The 18,418-nt window shown below is 26.9% G+C and overlaps 2 protein-coding genes across 2 annotated transcripts; one reads left to right on the top strand and one right to left on the bottom strand.

Annotated features, from left to right (window-relative positions):
- Positions 1 to 2,185: 2,185 nt before the first annotated feature.
- LOC113380576 (facilitated trehalose transporter Tret1-like) lies at positions 2,186 to 6,104 on the bottom strand. The gene is made up of 4 exons (XM_026619764.1): positions 5,987 to 6,104; positions 3,554 to 3,658; positions 2,762 to 3,435; positions 2,186 to 2,707 (listed from the first exon to the last, which is right to left on the bottom strand). The coding sequence occupies exons 1-4, from the start codon at positions 6,102 to 6,104 to the stop codon at positions 2,186 to 2,188; spliced, it is 1,419 nt and encodes a 472-aa protein (XP_026475549.1).
- A 6,549-nt stretch (positions 6,105 to 12,653) lies between these two features.
- On the top strand, positions 12,654 to 16,873 carry LOC113380585 (facilitated trehalose transporter Tret1-like). The gene is made up of 3 exons (XM_026619771.1): positions 12,654 to 12,754; positions 14,459 to 15,132; positions 16,340 to 16,873. Exons 1-3 carry the CDS (start codon positions 12,664 to 12,666, stop codon positions 16,871 to 16,873), a joined length of 1,299 nt encoding a protein of 432 aa, XP_026475556.1. The 5' UTR covers positions 12,654 to 12,663.
- Positions 16,874 to 18,418: the final 1,545 nt, after the last annotated feature.

The raw sequence follows: 18,418 nt of genomic DNA on the forward strand, positions 1-18,418 counted from the left end.
CTAAGAAACAAATTTAATGTTATAGACATTTTAATACTCTATTACATATATATATATATATATATATATATATATATATCTTTGCATATTGAAACCGTAATCACAAAGACAGAAAATCGTTTAACATGTAAATATGAGATTGTTACAATTTTGCATAATTGGATTGTATATTACGAAATTATTCTGTTTTATACGCCTAGTATAATAATAAATAATATCGAACATATTTTATAAGTTTATAGACTGGGAGTAAATAATAAAGTTTATTATTCTAATCAAAACCTACAATAAATTAACATTGATTTTTAATATAGGTATAAAATCATATAGTCTCAGATAAATTTGTTTTCACAGAACAGTTGAAATAAAAATAATTTGAATATATTCTGAAAGGAATTATACTGTGATAGTAATTTGTATTATTTATTAAGCTTTTCTCAAAATATTGTAAATTCAAAAATAAACCACCAACACAAAATTATTTTGAGAGTAGTTTTCTGTCAATATAATCAGTTTTGACAAAGTCTTTCAAATATTAATTTTAAACAAGATCTGTATACTAACAGAAACAGTTTACTTTGTATTCATATATCAAATATAAACTTAATTTAGCTTTAGTATATAATTTATAAAATTGTTCGATATGCTAATCCATTTACATTTATGCAATATACTTAATAATACATTTCATGCAGTTCTCGTTCATTTTTCTTAAGGCACAATTTAATATTGATTTATTCAAATCGTTTCCACATGTTCAGCTAATTAAATTTTGCATAAATTACATATAGTTTGCACAAATTACTTCTGTTGACAGTTAAGATATTTATTTGTGTTAATCTTATAATAGATTTTCATTTGAGGCATGTGACTTTGTGTCAATGTTTGACTTATTTTCTTGCTGGGAAATGGCTGAACAAATTAATTTAAATTGAATAATATATTAAGTATGAGTCAATTCATATTGATAATAAGTTTAATCAGATACGATATACAATTTTTTAAATATATAAAAGTTTGATGTAAAAGTGAATTCAGTAAAAAAATGATCTTTTTCCTAAATTTGAGTCGTACATTTTATTACATGTAATTAATATATAAAGAAGGCGAAAAATCAATCATACCAGAAATTTTAACCAAATTTGTAAAAATTATAATATTATTAGAAAATTAATACATGGAATTAAGTTACAAGAGAACTATTAACCGCTAATATTATTATCAGATTAAGAATTACTTTTTTCTCGAATAGAGTGTATAAAACTAAAAATTTTTCTAGATGCGTTCTTGCGTAATATCTATGATATAATATTCAATATTTATCGATGATAAAGTTATAATAACTAATTACTTTCATTTAATTGACTTCACCTTGACTGCATCTACCATTAGATGATCCTTTGGTCAATAAATGATATGTGTAATTTTCTTGAGTAATATTCTTTTCAATATTATTAAATGCAAATTAGTCGCAAAATCATCTAGGATCTATATAATTTCAAGAGAATCATAATCATAATTGATTAGTTTTCGTATAATACGATTTTAATATACTAATTTATTAAAGCAACAAATTAGGAACACGCAGATGATGATTTAAAATGACATTAGATGCAATTCAAAATAACAATATTTTTATAAATATAGATTGTTTATTTTATAATAATTATTTTCTACAATGACAAATTCGTTAACATTTCATTCGAAATGACTTTTATCCGTTTGTTGTTTTTTGTAAAATTAACCTCTAATCAATCAAGCGAATAATAGTTTTCGTTAATCGTCAATGTTCAATGATTAATTGCTGATTATTTCCTAGATAGATTAGAAATAAGTCATTTCTAATATATATTTTATATGTTTTCATTGAAGCGAAAAATTGAAGGTTTTAAAATGCAGTTTTTAGGAAGATACTGAATATTTGATTGAAGGATTTGGCTTGACCATTCACATGTCAATCTTTGGAGCTATGAAAAAAATTACTGGAAGCCATATTTAAATTATCAAAATTTTTTTCATTAAAAAAATGACAAGTTATGTCTAATTTATTGATTGCTTATCGGAATCATACATAAAAATTTTCGTAAGGCATTAACCATAAAAAACAATATGGTTCTTGTTAAATAAACAATTATTCTAGTTACAGAATGTTTTTATTTGTACAAAAAAAAATTTCCTAATTCATTCATCTTCTTACTTTGCCACACATTTTCTGCTGAATTTCCATCAAACTCTTACCTTTTGTCTCTGGTACAAGAAATACAATATGCAAACTAGCCAGAACCATAAATCCAGAAAATATCAAAAAAGTCGAACCCATTCCAAGAAAACTATTCAAAAATGGAAAACTTTTATTAATTCCAAAATTTAGAACTGAAGTCAATACCACCGAAGCTCCAAAAGCATATTGTTTAGCCTTTGGTGCAATCAGTTCTCCGGTCAAAGTTGGACCTAAGGCGCTAAATCCCCAAACAAAACTTATCGAATGCACCATAAGACAAACTATGGGTAGCCAACCAGATTTGAAGTCTAATAAAGATTGGATACCCAAAATTCCTAAGGTTATGCAGGATATGACGCTATTTTGTAAGAGAAGATGCTTTCTGGGAAACCGTTCAATTATAAAGAGTTGGAGAAATGCTGCTCCAAATTGAACTGCAAAATTGATAATTGCTGCTGTCTTAGGATCGACCGCACTTCCAGCATCCTAAAAAATATACAGGATTTACTATAAACTTTGATAATGCACACGTTATTTTACCTTAAAAATTTTTTCAGCGTAGGACATCACGAAGTTCATTCCGCAGAGTTGATATGATGCGACAACCCCCATGGATATAAAGAATCCTCTAACAAAAGCCTTGTCTTTCATTAATTGCCTAATTGTGGTTTTTTCAGCAACAGTAGTAGATTCTACCAAATTTATTAAATCTTCCAATACATGTCTGCTCTTTCGTTCACCATGCAAAATTTGCAAGGACCTCCTTGCCAAATGGTATTCTTCCTTTATCACATAATAGACCGGTGATTCAGGAGCAAAGTAGAATATGATAATGAATAGCAGACATAAAATATTTAAAGCTATTGCTAATCCTCTGTAATCTAAGATTGTCGATAGAAGTAGACTCATCAATGCTCCAAAGGACATGGATAGTGGAAATAATGCTCCAAACATAGCTCTGTTTTTGGGTTCAGAGATTTCAAAAATATACATCGGGATCACAACACATGCTCCTCCGAGAGATACTCCTGCCAATATTCTTGCAATGTAGAATAGCCAGGCTTTTGTACCCAATATTATTAGCATCCAAGATGCTATGAAAGGAATAGCGTCGATTAATGCTGTAATTCTTCTGCCAATTCTATGAACTAAGAAACCAGAAATAAATGCGCCTGGAATTGCACCAACTGCTATTAGGGAGACTATCCATGAACCTGAAATGTAGGCAAATAATGATTCATATTTTACGTTGGGAACGTTCAATAAGGCGTATATTATTTTCGATTATTATTTTATTTTTGACTTTTGTATAATAAAGAAAAACATACTGACCTTCTTCTTGGGTAAAGGTGATAGTGGAATTTGGATTCTGTAGTTCTGGTAAAGCCGAAGCAGGCCACAAGAGCATGGCTCCGACAACAACATCCAAAATACATACTACAAAAAATAACAATAATAAATTAATTTATTTTGAACTTCTCGTAGGGCAAGTTATAGTAAACGCAAAAAAATCGAAAATGAAAATGTTTATATATCTTTACGTTCCAATGGTTTCTGGGCATTTTGGCATACCATAGAAAAAATGATGTATGTGTGTTTGTGTATGTGTGTGCAAGTGTGTGTGTGTGTGCGGATACAAAATTTTTGTCGACGATTTCGGGAACACGGATCAACCGATTTGAAAAATTCAAAAAACATTCAATTCGTATTGATAAGCAGACGCGCTGATTAGTTTTTGGCAAAGGCAGGTCTAGCCGTTCCGAATATATGGGACAAAAAGTCCAAAAACGGTAACTCAGTTTTTAAGAGAACGGATCGTCCGATTTTAATAATTCAAAAAACATTTTACTTGTCTTGACAAAATGAAGAACTGATTTTTGGGAAGGCAGGTCCAGCGGTTATGGCTTCTCAATAAAAATAAGTTTAAAAAATGTCATTTGGCGGTCAAAAATGTTTATTGGACTTATGCACATCAAATTATCAGATATTTTATAGAGATTTTCATAATGTGTACACATTTTGTGTTTTTTGGGGTTTCGTACTAAGATTTATAATTACGGTACGAGAAGTTACAGCAATTTGCCTTAAGACACGATGCCATGCACCCCACTAGTTTAATATTGATTTACTGTGATGACGAACAGAATCGTCTAAGTGGATTCTGGATCATGAACAGAAATAAGAGTTGGTATGAAAAGAGTCTCTAAAGATATCGGAAAGAATTCAATTAACTTGAAGATGTGGAGCACTTCCAGTAATAGGGGAGCATCTTAACTCTGAACTGATTTAAAGATCAGGGTAAGAATTATTTCTCCAATGCAGTACAAAAAATGTGGGCGGCTGAAAAAACTGAGTGGGCACTTCTTGGATAAATTAGAAATGTTATGGTAATGCTATGTTATGGATCTATATTCGTATGAGGTGGTAGTAACGAATTGTCAATATCCAAGTATTTGCTGTGTTATCAAATATTTGCACATATAACCTAACTTTACATATGCACATAAAACGTATGCGTTAGCAAGGAGTCATCAGAAAGATGCACTAGTGATAAAATTGTTATTGGACGTTTGTGTGTTTTGTAGGTTAGATTTTATGTGTAATGGCTAAGAACATACTGCTATAGATTTTTGAGAGTTTGCTACTACCGTATTATACGAAGATAGACCCATTACAGAGCATTACCTTAAAATTTCTATTTTATTAGACAATTGGCCTTTCAAGAGCCTAGAGCAGTGATTTACAAAGTGGTCCACGTGGACCCCCAGGGGTCCATGCCTACTTTCGAGGGGTCCACGGCAATAAAAACAAAATTTGGGGTCCACGGCATATTTAGAAATAATTTAAACTTTAAATGTTAGTATTGAGAGCGGAGCCAGCGACCCATCAACCTCGCATATATCAGAAACTATTGAATGTTCCAACTTTAAATTTTTGTCAAATATATAATAAAGTGTACTTATAATGTATGTCAAGTTTCATCAAAATCGAATCATGCATTTTTGAAAATGTACAATCTGTTTCAATACTAGTATTGAGAGCGGAGCCAGCCATCGATCAACCTCGTATATCTCCAAAACTATTGAATGATCCAACTTTAAATTTTTGTCAAATATTTAGTGTGAAGAAACTTTTACCAAATAATGAGATGATAGCCGAATTTTGTGGCACAAACAAGTTTGGGAACCTATGGTCTAGAATGATAGAATAGCTTTTTTAGTTTGCTACTACCAAATCATACGAAGATAGACCCGTAACATAGCATTACCATAACATTTCTATTTTATTCGAAAATTGGCTCTTGCATCGGAATTGATGAAATACTACAGTTTTTTGGATCAGACACGTGGATACTAAGAAATTGCAAGAACAACTAATATAAGCCTTTTTCATTTGTACAGCTATATGGATCAGACACATGGACTCTAACGAATGCCAACAAAAATTGTTTAAATTATTGTGCAATATAGAGCAGGAAAAGTTTACAATACTATCGATCTATCAAACATACATTTTGCAGGCAAACTCAGTTTTTCTCTATTCAGCAAATTTCTATTGAATTTTACAACATTTCCGTATACATAAATTACTTATTTCACCATAAATTCCTGCCTTGTCACATAAATTGAATCTTTGAATATTCAAATCACGAGTGCGACAATTATTTCAACATTATTCCGTTTGCGTATAAATAAAACAATGAATATTTCACATTCGTACTAAAAAACGTTTTTAGATTAAGAAAAATTAGTTCAACGTACTTACTGGATATCGCAGAAAGCAACACAGGTATTATATCAGTTTTTCTCGAAAAAACTGAACGTTTTTGAAGATTCAAAATTTGTAAAGCTATTTCTTCATCTTGTGTTTGTTTTTGAACCATTTTGAAAAATAAATGTGGATACTAAGAAATATATAAAATTTGCTTAAACCATAAATCTTATTGCAACAAAAAATATAAAAGTTGATGTATTTGAATACATTTTCGCATATTTTTTTAACTTTTACGTACAGCAATACGTCAACAAGTTAATTGAACTTGAAATTTCCCTACAATGTGTAATAGTTTTTTTTAGATGAAATCTGGGTGAAATAGAACTAAAATTTCTGATTAAAATATTTATTGTGATTATTAATACATATAGAATGACTAAAACATTCTTAATAATTTTATAAACATTCGTTTTCTAACTCTATCTCCAAAACGGCTGAAACTGCCTTTGACAAAAACTAATCAGTACGTCTCCCCGTCAATACGAATAGAATGTTATTTAAATCCCGGAATCGTAGACGAAAAATTGTAACCCACAATATACCCACACAAATACATACATTTTATATAAGACATGCCAAAATATTTAGGAGGTCTTGAATCATAAAAATATGCAAAATTCTTCATTTTAAATTTTTTAGTGATTTTTATAACTGACTACCTTAAGTTATCAAAATACATTTGAATTATTTTTTTATTTCAAATATTTTTTATTAGATTTTTTCACAATTTTCTTTATTGTTTTGAATTATATTTATGCTAGTAGATTGCAGTCAAGGATTAATCCACATTTTTTCACATTGACCCAGAAAATCTGCACATTGATGGTTATATGTCATATTGTTTATAAATTATCTGGAATAACAATTAATTAATTTATTATCTATATCATGAAAGAGAAGTTTAAATCAATAGAAACACACGTTTGTTGCAGAAAATAATTATTTTGTATCATCTATTTTAATGATCTTAAGTATATTAAAAACTATTTCAAAATAAGTAATATTGCTTGACATTTTTTCCATATTTATTTACTTATATTTTAATTATTTATTAATGAATTATTGATAAGTTATTGATTTTTATACTCATATATTTATTCAGTTATTTATTCATTAGGTTATTTATACATTGACTTCCTATAGTTTTTATTTAATTAGTTTATTTATATTTTAGTTATGGATTTATAAATTATGTTTCTATATTAAACTATTGGTTTATATTTTTGTTTTTTACAAGTTTTTTAGTAATAAGTAACCCAATGTACTCTATTTTTTCTACATTATTACACATTGTTTTCTGAATAATTTCGAATTGCAAATTTAAATTTGCATAAATAACTGTATTTATTATAGTTATTATTTTACTATACGCCTAATGTTGATAATTTTTTATCTGAACACGTTCTTCATTGATAGTTAGTTTAATGAGTTTTAAACAAAAAAAAAATCATATCATTAATCAATTGAATTATCATATTTGATATTCATAAATCATACATTTTGTAGAGAAAAAAATGACATGTAATTTTAAAATGTATCGAAAAGCAATAAGAATGTATGTAATAATCATAAACATATATGTAGAAGTAAGTAGATACTTCTTGGTAGACAGTAGAGTATATGAAGTACAGAATAATGGAACAAATTGGTATAATTTTTACTTGAAATTATATTTTCTGTCAAATTCTTATTGCTGTCTATTAAGAATTGCAATAATTTTACGAAGTAGAAACTACGAAAAATAATCTGTGTAAACAGTGTGAACTAATCAAGTGCACAATATCACTACAAGCAAAAGTTTTTTGAATCATAAAGTAGGTATTATACCCCGGCGATATTGACATACCCTTACAAAAGACCTAGTCTGAGATGCCTAGATGCATTTCCTTTGCTGTACAAAAAAAGAGCGCGCGTAAGGTTCACACGCGATTGAGGTAAAACTTACTCAATAAACTCTACTGTACAAGATGCCATTTAAGTTAAATTAAATACATCATATAACAATTTTGAATAATGTTTATTAGGAATATGGTAACACTCGAAATGCACACATTTATTAATGTCAACCATTATACTTATTTATATAATAATAAATTATAAATTATATATTTGTAGTAGCATTCAAATATTTATAATATTTGAAAACAAAATGTAATTAAAGTCATACCTCAATTACGAAATCGTGGTTTGTCATTGTACTTAACATTTAGGACTTGAACCTTCTTTAGAGAAATGAAGTAATTGCTGATTAATAAATTCTATAATGTTCGTTAGTGAGTGGATTATGTTAAACAACGCCTAAACAAATATTGTTTTCGCAACTTCACTCATCATGCATTTGTGTTTTAAGAACTTCATGTAATTAAAATTCATTGACTGATGGTATGTTTTTACTTTTTCGCTGGCAATATAATCTCATTCTTTGAACAGCTGTAAAATTTATTTTTTGCCTAAAAATATTTTCCATTTCAATAACTTGAAAGATTTATAGAAATTACGAATAATATTATATAGATTAATATTATATAAAAAGAAATAATTTCTAAGGAACAAGGTAAAATATTAAGGAATAGAGTAAAATATTCTTCTGATTCAGGCATTTTTCATTATATCAAGATTTGTGCTACGATGTAACTTCAAAATGTTTATTTTTCACGCCGATTTCCTTGTTGATATCTGTACGCATACAACGTCGATGCCGGTACGCATACAACGACAGATCTCTATTCACATGACGATTAATCACAATCGACCCGTATAGAAATGATATCATCATTGGCACTCGACTCTTATCTTATCTCCAGTAACGCACTTCCGTTGCATTTGTGCGGATTTACACCCTAGTTGCGCCTAAAGAAGTTTTACTTCAAAAAACATACACATTGAATGTTCAGGAGGTCATAAAACAAAAATTTTAATTTTTGATGATATGGAGATTAGTAACTAGACCTTTTTGGAGAAAGCATGAACTTCCTCTTCAAGAAGTTAATAAAAAAATCTGAAGGTGATAATTGTAGGAAATTGAAAGACTTGACACAGGGACTAAAAGCTTGGGAAGAATTGAAATGTAAAATGTATGAAACGAATTTTCAACAAAAAAGAAGCAATCTTATTATCGACTTATGAAAATTTAATTTGTAGTAAAAATCAATGTGAAAAGATTGTACACTGCATTCCTGAATTATCTTCAACCATATGTAAATAAAATAGTTAAGAAGTTTATTTGTGTTCAACCTGGATGTCTTTTTGGTTAATATTGTTAATTTACCAACTAACCCCAATTTCCTCTATTTTCTCATCACAAATCACTGATTTTTTATTATCAACTAACCTTTGACGTTGTTCCATATGTAATAGTTCGTGCTGATTCGTTTAAGATTGATTGCTCTTCCTCGCAAATGATAATTTTGTTCGAACTTTTCGATTTAGATCATCATTTCACGGCCAACGGTGAAATGGTACGGTCGTGAATCCTTAAAAAATAATTAAAAAATCATATTTGGAAAAAGTTACATACCAATTTTGTTTGGTTTGTGGAAGTTATGCTATAAATGTGAAAATAAATCATTTCTACTAAATTGTTCAAAATCCTTTAAAATCTTCAAGGTGCTAAAGTGTTCAATATTTATTACCACTGTATACTCATTTTAATACCACCACAGTTATATAATAAAAAATTATTAGTAGTGTTATTGTTGTGGTTTTTATATTAATCAAATCATATATTTAAAAGCAAGTGCATGAACATAATTTTAAAATCTTGGTGGAATTAGTGTGCATATAAGTTTATTATAAAAATTTATTTTTAATATATTAAAAATGGATACAAAAGAAGAAAAATTAGCAACAAGTATACCTCTACTTCATGTTCTCGAGAGTGAACAGAAAGAAGTTGAGAAGGATAAAAGGATGCCACAATTGCTGTGTACATTATCTAGTAAGAACTACTATTAATAAAATAAATTTATATACATTCATATTTATTATATGATAATACATTAATTGCTTAATATATAGGGATTCAAAAAAAAGATTTTACCTGAGAATTTGTCAATTTGTGATTTTTATGTTATCATATTTCCTTGAATTTTCTTCCTAATTTTTCCTTAAACTGACCAAATTGAAGAATATTCAATCAATTTCCAAATACGTTCCATACCTTCTTCACATCAGCCAAAAACAAATATTTTTCTAACAAACACGTATCACTAACTTTAAATCAGTGTCTTTTAACAAAAAAAATAGGAATTTACTTCATTTATAATAATTTTTTTTAATTAATAAAAAGCAAAACAATTCTGTCTATAAAAAATCGAGTTACTCTCATTTTTATTAAATTATTAAGATGATACATTGTAAAGTTTATATATAAAATGAGTTATTATAAAGTTTGCATATACATATAATTTAAGTATTATAATAAAATACCTACAAAAAGTTAGTTGTTTTTGAAATCGAATGATCATAATTTCTAATAAATTAATTTAAGTTAATTTATAAATCAGTTAAATATATGTAAAATATTTTAATACATATATACATGAATCTCAATATTTTATATGTATATATAAAAAATGAAAATATATAAAATATTTTAACATTATTTAAGAAGCTATTTTGAAGTCAAAATCAAATAAATATTAGTTGAAATTAATTAATAGAATGTTTATGTGAAATATTTTGAAATATGCATGTAGGTATACTAAATATATAAATTTATTTTTAAAAAGTTTATAATAAAGTTTTTTTTACTAAAAAGTAAAATGGTGTACTATCACATCGAATATTAATAATTTAAGTATATGAAAACTAATTTGAAGCATATATAAATAATGGAATATATATATAAAATGTTAATATTTTTATCATAAAAATCTCTTTTGAAGTAATATCAATAAATTAATGCAATGCATATAAAATATTTTAAAATAAGTAAACAAATTTCATAAGTAAGAATATATAATATACAAAGATCATTTGTTTTATGAAATGGCATCATTATTATATTCAATAAATTAATAAATCATCAATATGCTGAAAAATTAAAGCATATACAAAAAATATTTGTATATGCTTTTTATATACCCATATGTTTATAAAGAGCATATATAAAATATTTAAAAAATTATATAATGAAGCACATTTAAAATAAAAATGAAATTTTACTTACTGAGTATGTAAAGTTTTTATTTTTTTTAATATCAATTAATAAATAACAAATTAAAAAATAACGTGAGTATATTTTTTATTGCGATTATTTTAATCCAACACCAGTCATTAATTGCGGCGTTTTAACAATGAATTTTTTTGTAATCTTATCATATTAAAATAATTTTGCAAGCATATTGCTGTAATTACGATCGATTAATATCATTATTGCAAAAAGCCTTAAAATTTGCACATTTTATCGCACATGTGTATTATCATTATCATTAATTTGTCATTGGGAACTAATGACAATATAGATTATAGTAGAGTGAATTGATTTATGAAAAAATCATTAATGCACTAATATACACACACATGTATATATATATATATATATATATATATATATACATAGAAAATTCTAGATGAAAGCCTCTGTTTTTATTTAAAAAAATGTTTATAAATATTTCTATATTTCAAATATTTGAGATGTTTTCTTCCTCAGAAAATGTTAAAAAATCTGTTTTTATAAATTACCTAGGTCTTACTAATTAATTTTTGAATTTATGAAAAATTTTAAATTCATTTGTTTACTTATACTAGTACACAGGTACAAGTGCTTTGAACAATATAAGTTCTTTGAAAACATTTTTTTTTTTAAATGTTACCTTACTTACCTATTTTAGTATGATCAACATTGAGATGTTCATGAAAAAAAAAATCATTTATATTCATTTATATTTACAACAATTTAATAATCTTGCCACTAGTATTAGCTAATGTTATAGCTATTTTATACAAGAAATTATCAAGTATATAACTTGCTATTGATAACATAATAATTTTTAGTTTAGATAATTTTTTTTATAAATGTGTTGTAAATATAAATAGTAGTTATGGCTTTTTTATTATAGAATAGATAAATAACAATTTAGAATCTTGTCCTTCCATATTTATATAGTTACTAAATTTAAACCTGCATTAAAATATCTGTTAATGTTTCTGTGAACGGTAATATAAATATTATCATATCATAATGATTTATAGATAAAAATTTTATGACTTTTTTCTGGAAAATTGAGTCATAAAGTTTGAAATCAATCCATACGTAATATAGCGTTACTGTGAACTTTTATAAAATTTCAGGAATTTAGCAATAAATATTATTTATATATAGTTGTATTTATATATAGTTCATTTATTTTCTAATAATATAATAATAAATATTTTTAATGTTTCAAAATTGTTTAATGCTTTTAGAAAAACTTGAAATATTTTAATACAATTTGGTCCCTGAAAATATTAATATATAAATAAATATAAATTAATTTATTAAATAACAATAATTCAAAAATTATAATAAAGACAAAATATGCAAGAACAGATGTAAAGCTATTTTATATTAGTAACATTATTAGGTTAGTCCTAGTGTTCTGGTTTCGGGATGATAATGATAATAAAAATGATTAATAGATAATAATTTTAATAGATATTTGTTATTTTTAGTATGTCTTCTTGGAATGTCTGGAGGTGCCATAATGTGTTGGCCAGCATCAGCTTTGCCAGAAATTCAACACCCAAATTCAACCCTCACCTTGACGATCACTGAGGGTAAGTATTGCAGTAAAAATCGCATGTTTTTGTAAATATGTAAATTTTTTTATTATAATAAATAATAATATATTATTTTTAAATTATATATTGGGAAATATATATATATATATATATATATATATATAATTAATTTCTCTGTTAACATTTTTTAACTTTCCGAAGATGTTTGTTTATGCCAGAAAATCAGACATGCTAATTTTATGTTTTGTCGATGTTTTAAGTCATTCTGAATTATTTGAGACTAACATTGAAAAAAATATGGGTGTCTGTATGATCACTACAATCATTACAATTAATTAAATGCATCTTCAATAATTCTACAAATGGCACAATGGATTTACTATATCTACTATATTTCATATTTTTTATCAATTCAGGAATAACTGGTTGTAAGTATCATTTTGCCTTGAGGAAAGTCGCACAAACTTGCCATTTGGTTAAACGTCAACTGTAATCAGTAGTATTTTTATTGTATTTTTAACTTCTCGTAGGGCAAGTTATAGTAAAAGCAAACAAATTGAAAATGAAATTTTTTATAAATCTTTACGTTTCAAAGGTTTCTAAACATTTTGGCATATCTTAAAAATGGATGTATGTGTGTGTATGTGTGTGTATGTGAGTGATGTGTGTGTATGTGCTAAACACAAATTCTAAACTTTTTCATTGTTATACCACTTATCGTAGGCCTATAATATTTTAGTATTTAGTGCATAATACAAAATCTATTGTCATACAAAGTTTCATCAAAATCGTAAAAATAACATTTTTTAACTTCCCGTAGGGCAAGTTATTGTAATGGGCCGAAAATCGAAATTGAAAATTTTTACATTTCTCGACCTTTTGAAGGTTTCTGAACATTTTGGCATACCACAGAAAAATGGATGTGTGTTTGTGTATGTATGTATGTATGGACACAAATTTCCAGTCACGTTTTCAGGCGCAGGTATCAACCGATTTGAATGGTTCAAAAAACATTCGATTCCCATTGATAGGAAAAAGAGCTGATTGGTTTTTGGCAAAGGCAGGTCCAGCCGTTTCGGAGATACGGAGCAAAGAGTGCAGAAAATAGAAATCGTGTTTTTGAGAGAACGGTGTATCCGATTTGAATGATCTAAAGAACATTCAATTAGTAATGATTGGGTAAAGTGTTTATTAGTCTTTGGCAAAGGCAGGCCCAGCCATTTTGAAGATACGGAGCTAAATGTGTAAAAAATAGCAGTTTTTGAGGTTCGATTTAAATGATTCAGAGAACTTTCTGCTTCAAAGAAATTCAAAGAACAAAATAATTGATTTTGAAAAAAAATTTGTTTCAACTTTTTTTTTCAAAATTTTTTATTTTGTATATCGAAAATATTTCAGATTTTATTTTTAATTATGACTATAGTTCAAATATACTTTAAACAAATAATTTCAACTTTGCAATTTAGTTTATATAATTCCTATAAATATTAGACGATGTTACAATATTAATAATAATCTATTTGAAAACATTCAAAATTCCTCGAACGTTTCGTTACGGTACGGGAAGTTCCAGGAATTTGTCTTAAGGCACGATGCCATACACCCCACTAGTTCAATATTAAAATACGAATTAACTCTTTCCTCACGAACGTGAAAATAGATAAAGTTAGATAATTTATAACAGATAAAGTCAGAATTCATAACGTTTATTTAATAAAAACATGTCTATTACCATTTCAGGGTCATGGGTAGTATCATTGATAGCAGTCGGATCAGTTCCAGGCGCATTTCTTGCCGGTTTTCTGGCAGAAAAATTCGGACGACGTGCTACCGCTTTATTCCAAGCTGGTCCAATTTTACTATCCTGGATACTAATATCAGTTGGACACAACGTTTGGTTCTTGTATACAGCACGATTTCTTGGAGGTACCTCTGTTGGAGGCACAGGAGTCATTGCTCCAATGTATATCAGTGAAATCGCTGGACGAAAACGAAGAGCAACTTTAGTAGCTTTGTATCCATTATCCTTATCCTTAGGAATGCTTTTATCTTTAAGTTTATCCACGATTTTAACATATAGATTTCTATCAATTGCCATAGCTAGTGTGGCAGTATTTTTTTTAATGACGTTTTTCTTCGCGCCTGAATCTCCTGTTTACCAAGTTTTGAAAGGTGATCTCACTTCGGCTAAAAGATCTTTAGATTTTTTCTATGGTAAAGCAAGATCTGGAAGAGTTTTAGAAGAAACAATAAATATGATTAATTCTACAAGTTCGGGTGAGAAGTTGACACTGGGAAAGTTGATCAAGGATAAGGCTTTTGTTAAAGGTTTGATAATATCTTTGGGAATTATGGCTGAACTTCAACTTTGTGGAATCAACTTTATAACTGCATATTCGGAAAAAATATTCAAGGTAAATTAGATAATATGAAAATACAATATATTCATGGATCACACACTGAAAAACTATATTTTGCATTTATTAACTTTTTATCTTAATATCCATGTCTGAGTAGATTTTACGCCAGTGCAAGTTTCGTATTAAATTAGTTATTTGCATACCTAATTTAATATATTAGTTCCTATTTATTACATTATATTATTTAATTACTGGTTTTTGTATATGTCATTTCAATTAACAATACAATTGCATTAATTTTATGACAGCATAAAATGTGTATTGTTGAATGAATTTAAAACAAAAAGCCATGTAATATTGGATAATTAAATTTAGTGAATAATTATAAATTTGCGATATTGAGATGACTAATTACAACGTAAAATGGGCATTTTTATGATGGAATTATGATTGCAAGCTTCATTGAACAATACTTCAACTAGTAATTACTTTTCGACAGTCAAATGTAAATTTTCAGTTCAATTTGACGTTGAAATTATTCCAAATTATTTGACTCAAAATTGGTTAATGAGTGTTAACTAAAATTTTATAGAATTTTGAATTTTCTACAAAAAGCACTCAATTAATTTAGAAATTTTATTAAAACTTAAATAATGACCTGTATTGATTAAGTTTAATCGGAACAAAGATCGGTGTAGCCGTTTTTTTTTATAATTGACAGTTGATTGAAAGCTTTTCTTGATTCTCGTATTTACTTCCAAATAGAAGTTTTTTTATTAATCAGCGCAATTTTTCATGTTTTTGGGCGTATGAAGTTTTACCAAATACTTCGACACAAAATTGAAGAAAGCACCTGGTTGTTCTTTAGATTTCAAATTGAATTTTTAATTTTTTACAAAACGAGTCAACAAATTTCCAAACCTGGATCCTCGACTGGTTGATTAGCTATGATCAGTATAAAGATGGGTTAAGCCATTTCTTTGTAATTAACAGTTAAATCAGCATGTTTTTGTCAAGGTTTTTACTCATGATACTAATAAATGTTTTGTTATTTTATTTATTTTTAGATTAAAATTAAATTTATTTATTTAGGTTAGAATTTGGTTAAAAATTTGAACCAGATTAAAATGAAGTGAAGGTAGAAAAAATCGTGTGACAATTTTCAAAATTTAAAAAGCGTTTTTATTCTGCCTTGGCACCAACTATACTCCTAGTTTTATAAAAATTGAAAGTTTTTTAAGAAAAATCTTTTACCTTTCAGGAGCTGAACAGCAGCGTGGACCCAAAACTAGCCTCCAACATCATCTTCGGAGTCCAAGTATTGGCAGGATGTACCCAACTCTTCATAATCAACAAATTCCCTAGAAAAGTTCTACTTCTCCAAAACAGCATACTTGCATTTACCACTCTCACCATCCTCGGCCTCCAAAATCTCCTCGGTTGGGAGGCAGGATGGTTACCAGTGGTCTGTTTGGTAGTTTTCTCTCTCAGTTTCATGTGGGGTTTTGGAGCCCTCTGTTTCACAGTCATGGCAGAAGTTTTTTCTTCAAAAGCAAGGGAAATTGCGTTTTCCTTGAGCATTGTTTTGATGTGGTCGTTGAATTTTTCGGTTACTAAATCGTTTCCGATGCTGCTGACTACTATAGGCATTGGATGGACTTTGCTGATTTTTGCTGGTTTCATGTTTGCTTCTGGGTTTCATATAATTTTCATAGTTATAGAAACTAGAGGCAAAACTTTGAAGGAAATTCAGGATGAACTTTATGGAAAAGGCAAACCTACTCAGAAAACGTGATTATTGTTTTATATTAAACTATAAAATAAGCATGAAGATATTACAATAAGTATTTTAATTATGATGCGAGATTTTAAAGATTTTGAAAGTAATCTTACAAGATGACTGCAAATTTTGCACAAACTAAATAACTCCTACTTTCTTTAACATCTACTTATCTTAAAAATCCTACTTTGATAGGGAAAGAATATAACATTAGGATAAATTTAGTTCTAAATATTGCATTTATTATTTCTGGAAATCTGCCTATTATATAGGCAAAGATTATTTTTTATTTATACATTATATATCTACGGGTTAGGCTTATTAAGCATATAATGTAAGTTAGAAGTTAAACTGATGAATTGTATATAATAAAAAAATACTATGACCATGTTGGAGTGTATTTATATCAGTTTTCGTAAATTTATTGAATTATTGTGAATGTATAGTTTTTATTATACAGATTTTTTATGTATTGTGATTTGATCTAAATTAATTTGTTCTAATTTTGTTCCAAATTAAATACCAAATAAAGTTAACTTATTTACCTCTTTCTTTGAGTTTTATGAATTTGTTAGTAATTTTTGACTAAGCCCAATAAATATTGATTTATTCTAAATATGTTAAGTAAGTACCACGTTAGTTTTAACTGCAAAATTAGCTAAATTTCTCACTATTTTGTTAAGTTTTCAGGAAATTTTCTTTCAAGATGGAGCTACTTGAATCAGGTACAACAATATTTTTCCAGTCCATAATTCCATAATCCATAATTACTAAATTATTGCCTTTAAATTTCCAAAAACATGGGTATCTCAAGAAACAAAACTTTTGTTTTAATTAAATGCTAAAATACCAAAATAAAAATTACCAAAAAAATAATTTTTATATTATATATAAATACTTTTATTGATAATATAGATTAGACTTTATATAACTTTATATTATATATATATATATATATATATATATATTTATATTTATAAATATAAATATAAATATAAATATATACTGGTATGAAAATTAAAGAACATATTAATTATCTTTAAAAAAATATTAAAATGAGTTGTTTGTAAATTTATACATTATTATAAACATAATAAATAATGATATTTACACCTCAAATATTCAACTCTGTTGTATCGCATTATGTTAATAATGAATTTATTCTTAAATAGTGAAAAATAATAAAATTATTATAAATTAAAATTATATAAACAAGCACAATACTGTTATATTCTAAATAATTAGAAAAAGAAAAAGAAAAAATAATTGAGTAAGTCATTATTAATTTATTACTAACAATCTTTTAAAAATTAGAACAAACATTATAATCAAATTTATATTTAATTTTAATTTAAAATAAAACTAAATATATCACTTTCTTATTTTCGAGAAAAAAAATAGTAAGTCATTATCAATTTATTACTAACAATCAAATAAAAATTTAAATAAACATTATAATCAGATTTATATTAAATTTTAATTTAAAATAAAACAAAATATCTCACTTTCTTATTTTTGAGAAATATAATTGAGTAAGTCATTATCTATTTATTACTAACA

This window comes from Ctenocephalides felis, unplaced genomic scaffold (assembly GCF_003426905.1).
Source record: "Ctenocephalides felis isolate EL2017-DRISC unplaced genomic scaffold, ASM342690v1 CF-g0.4_SCAFFOLD_00845, whole genome shotgun sequence".
Lineage (NCBI taxonomy): Eukaryota > Metazoa > Arthropoda > Insecta > Siphonaptera > Pulicidae > Ctenocephalides > Ctenocephalides felis.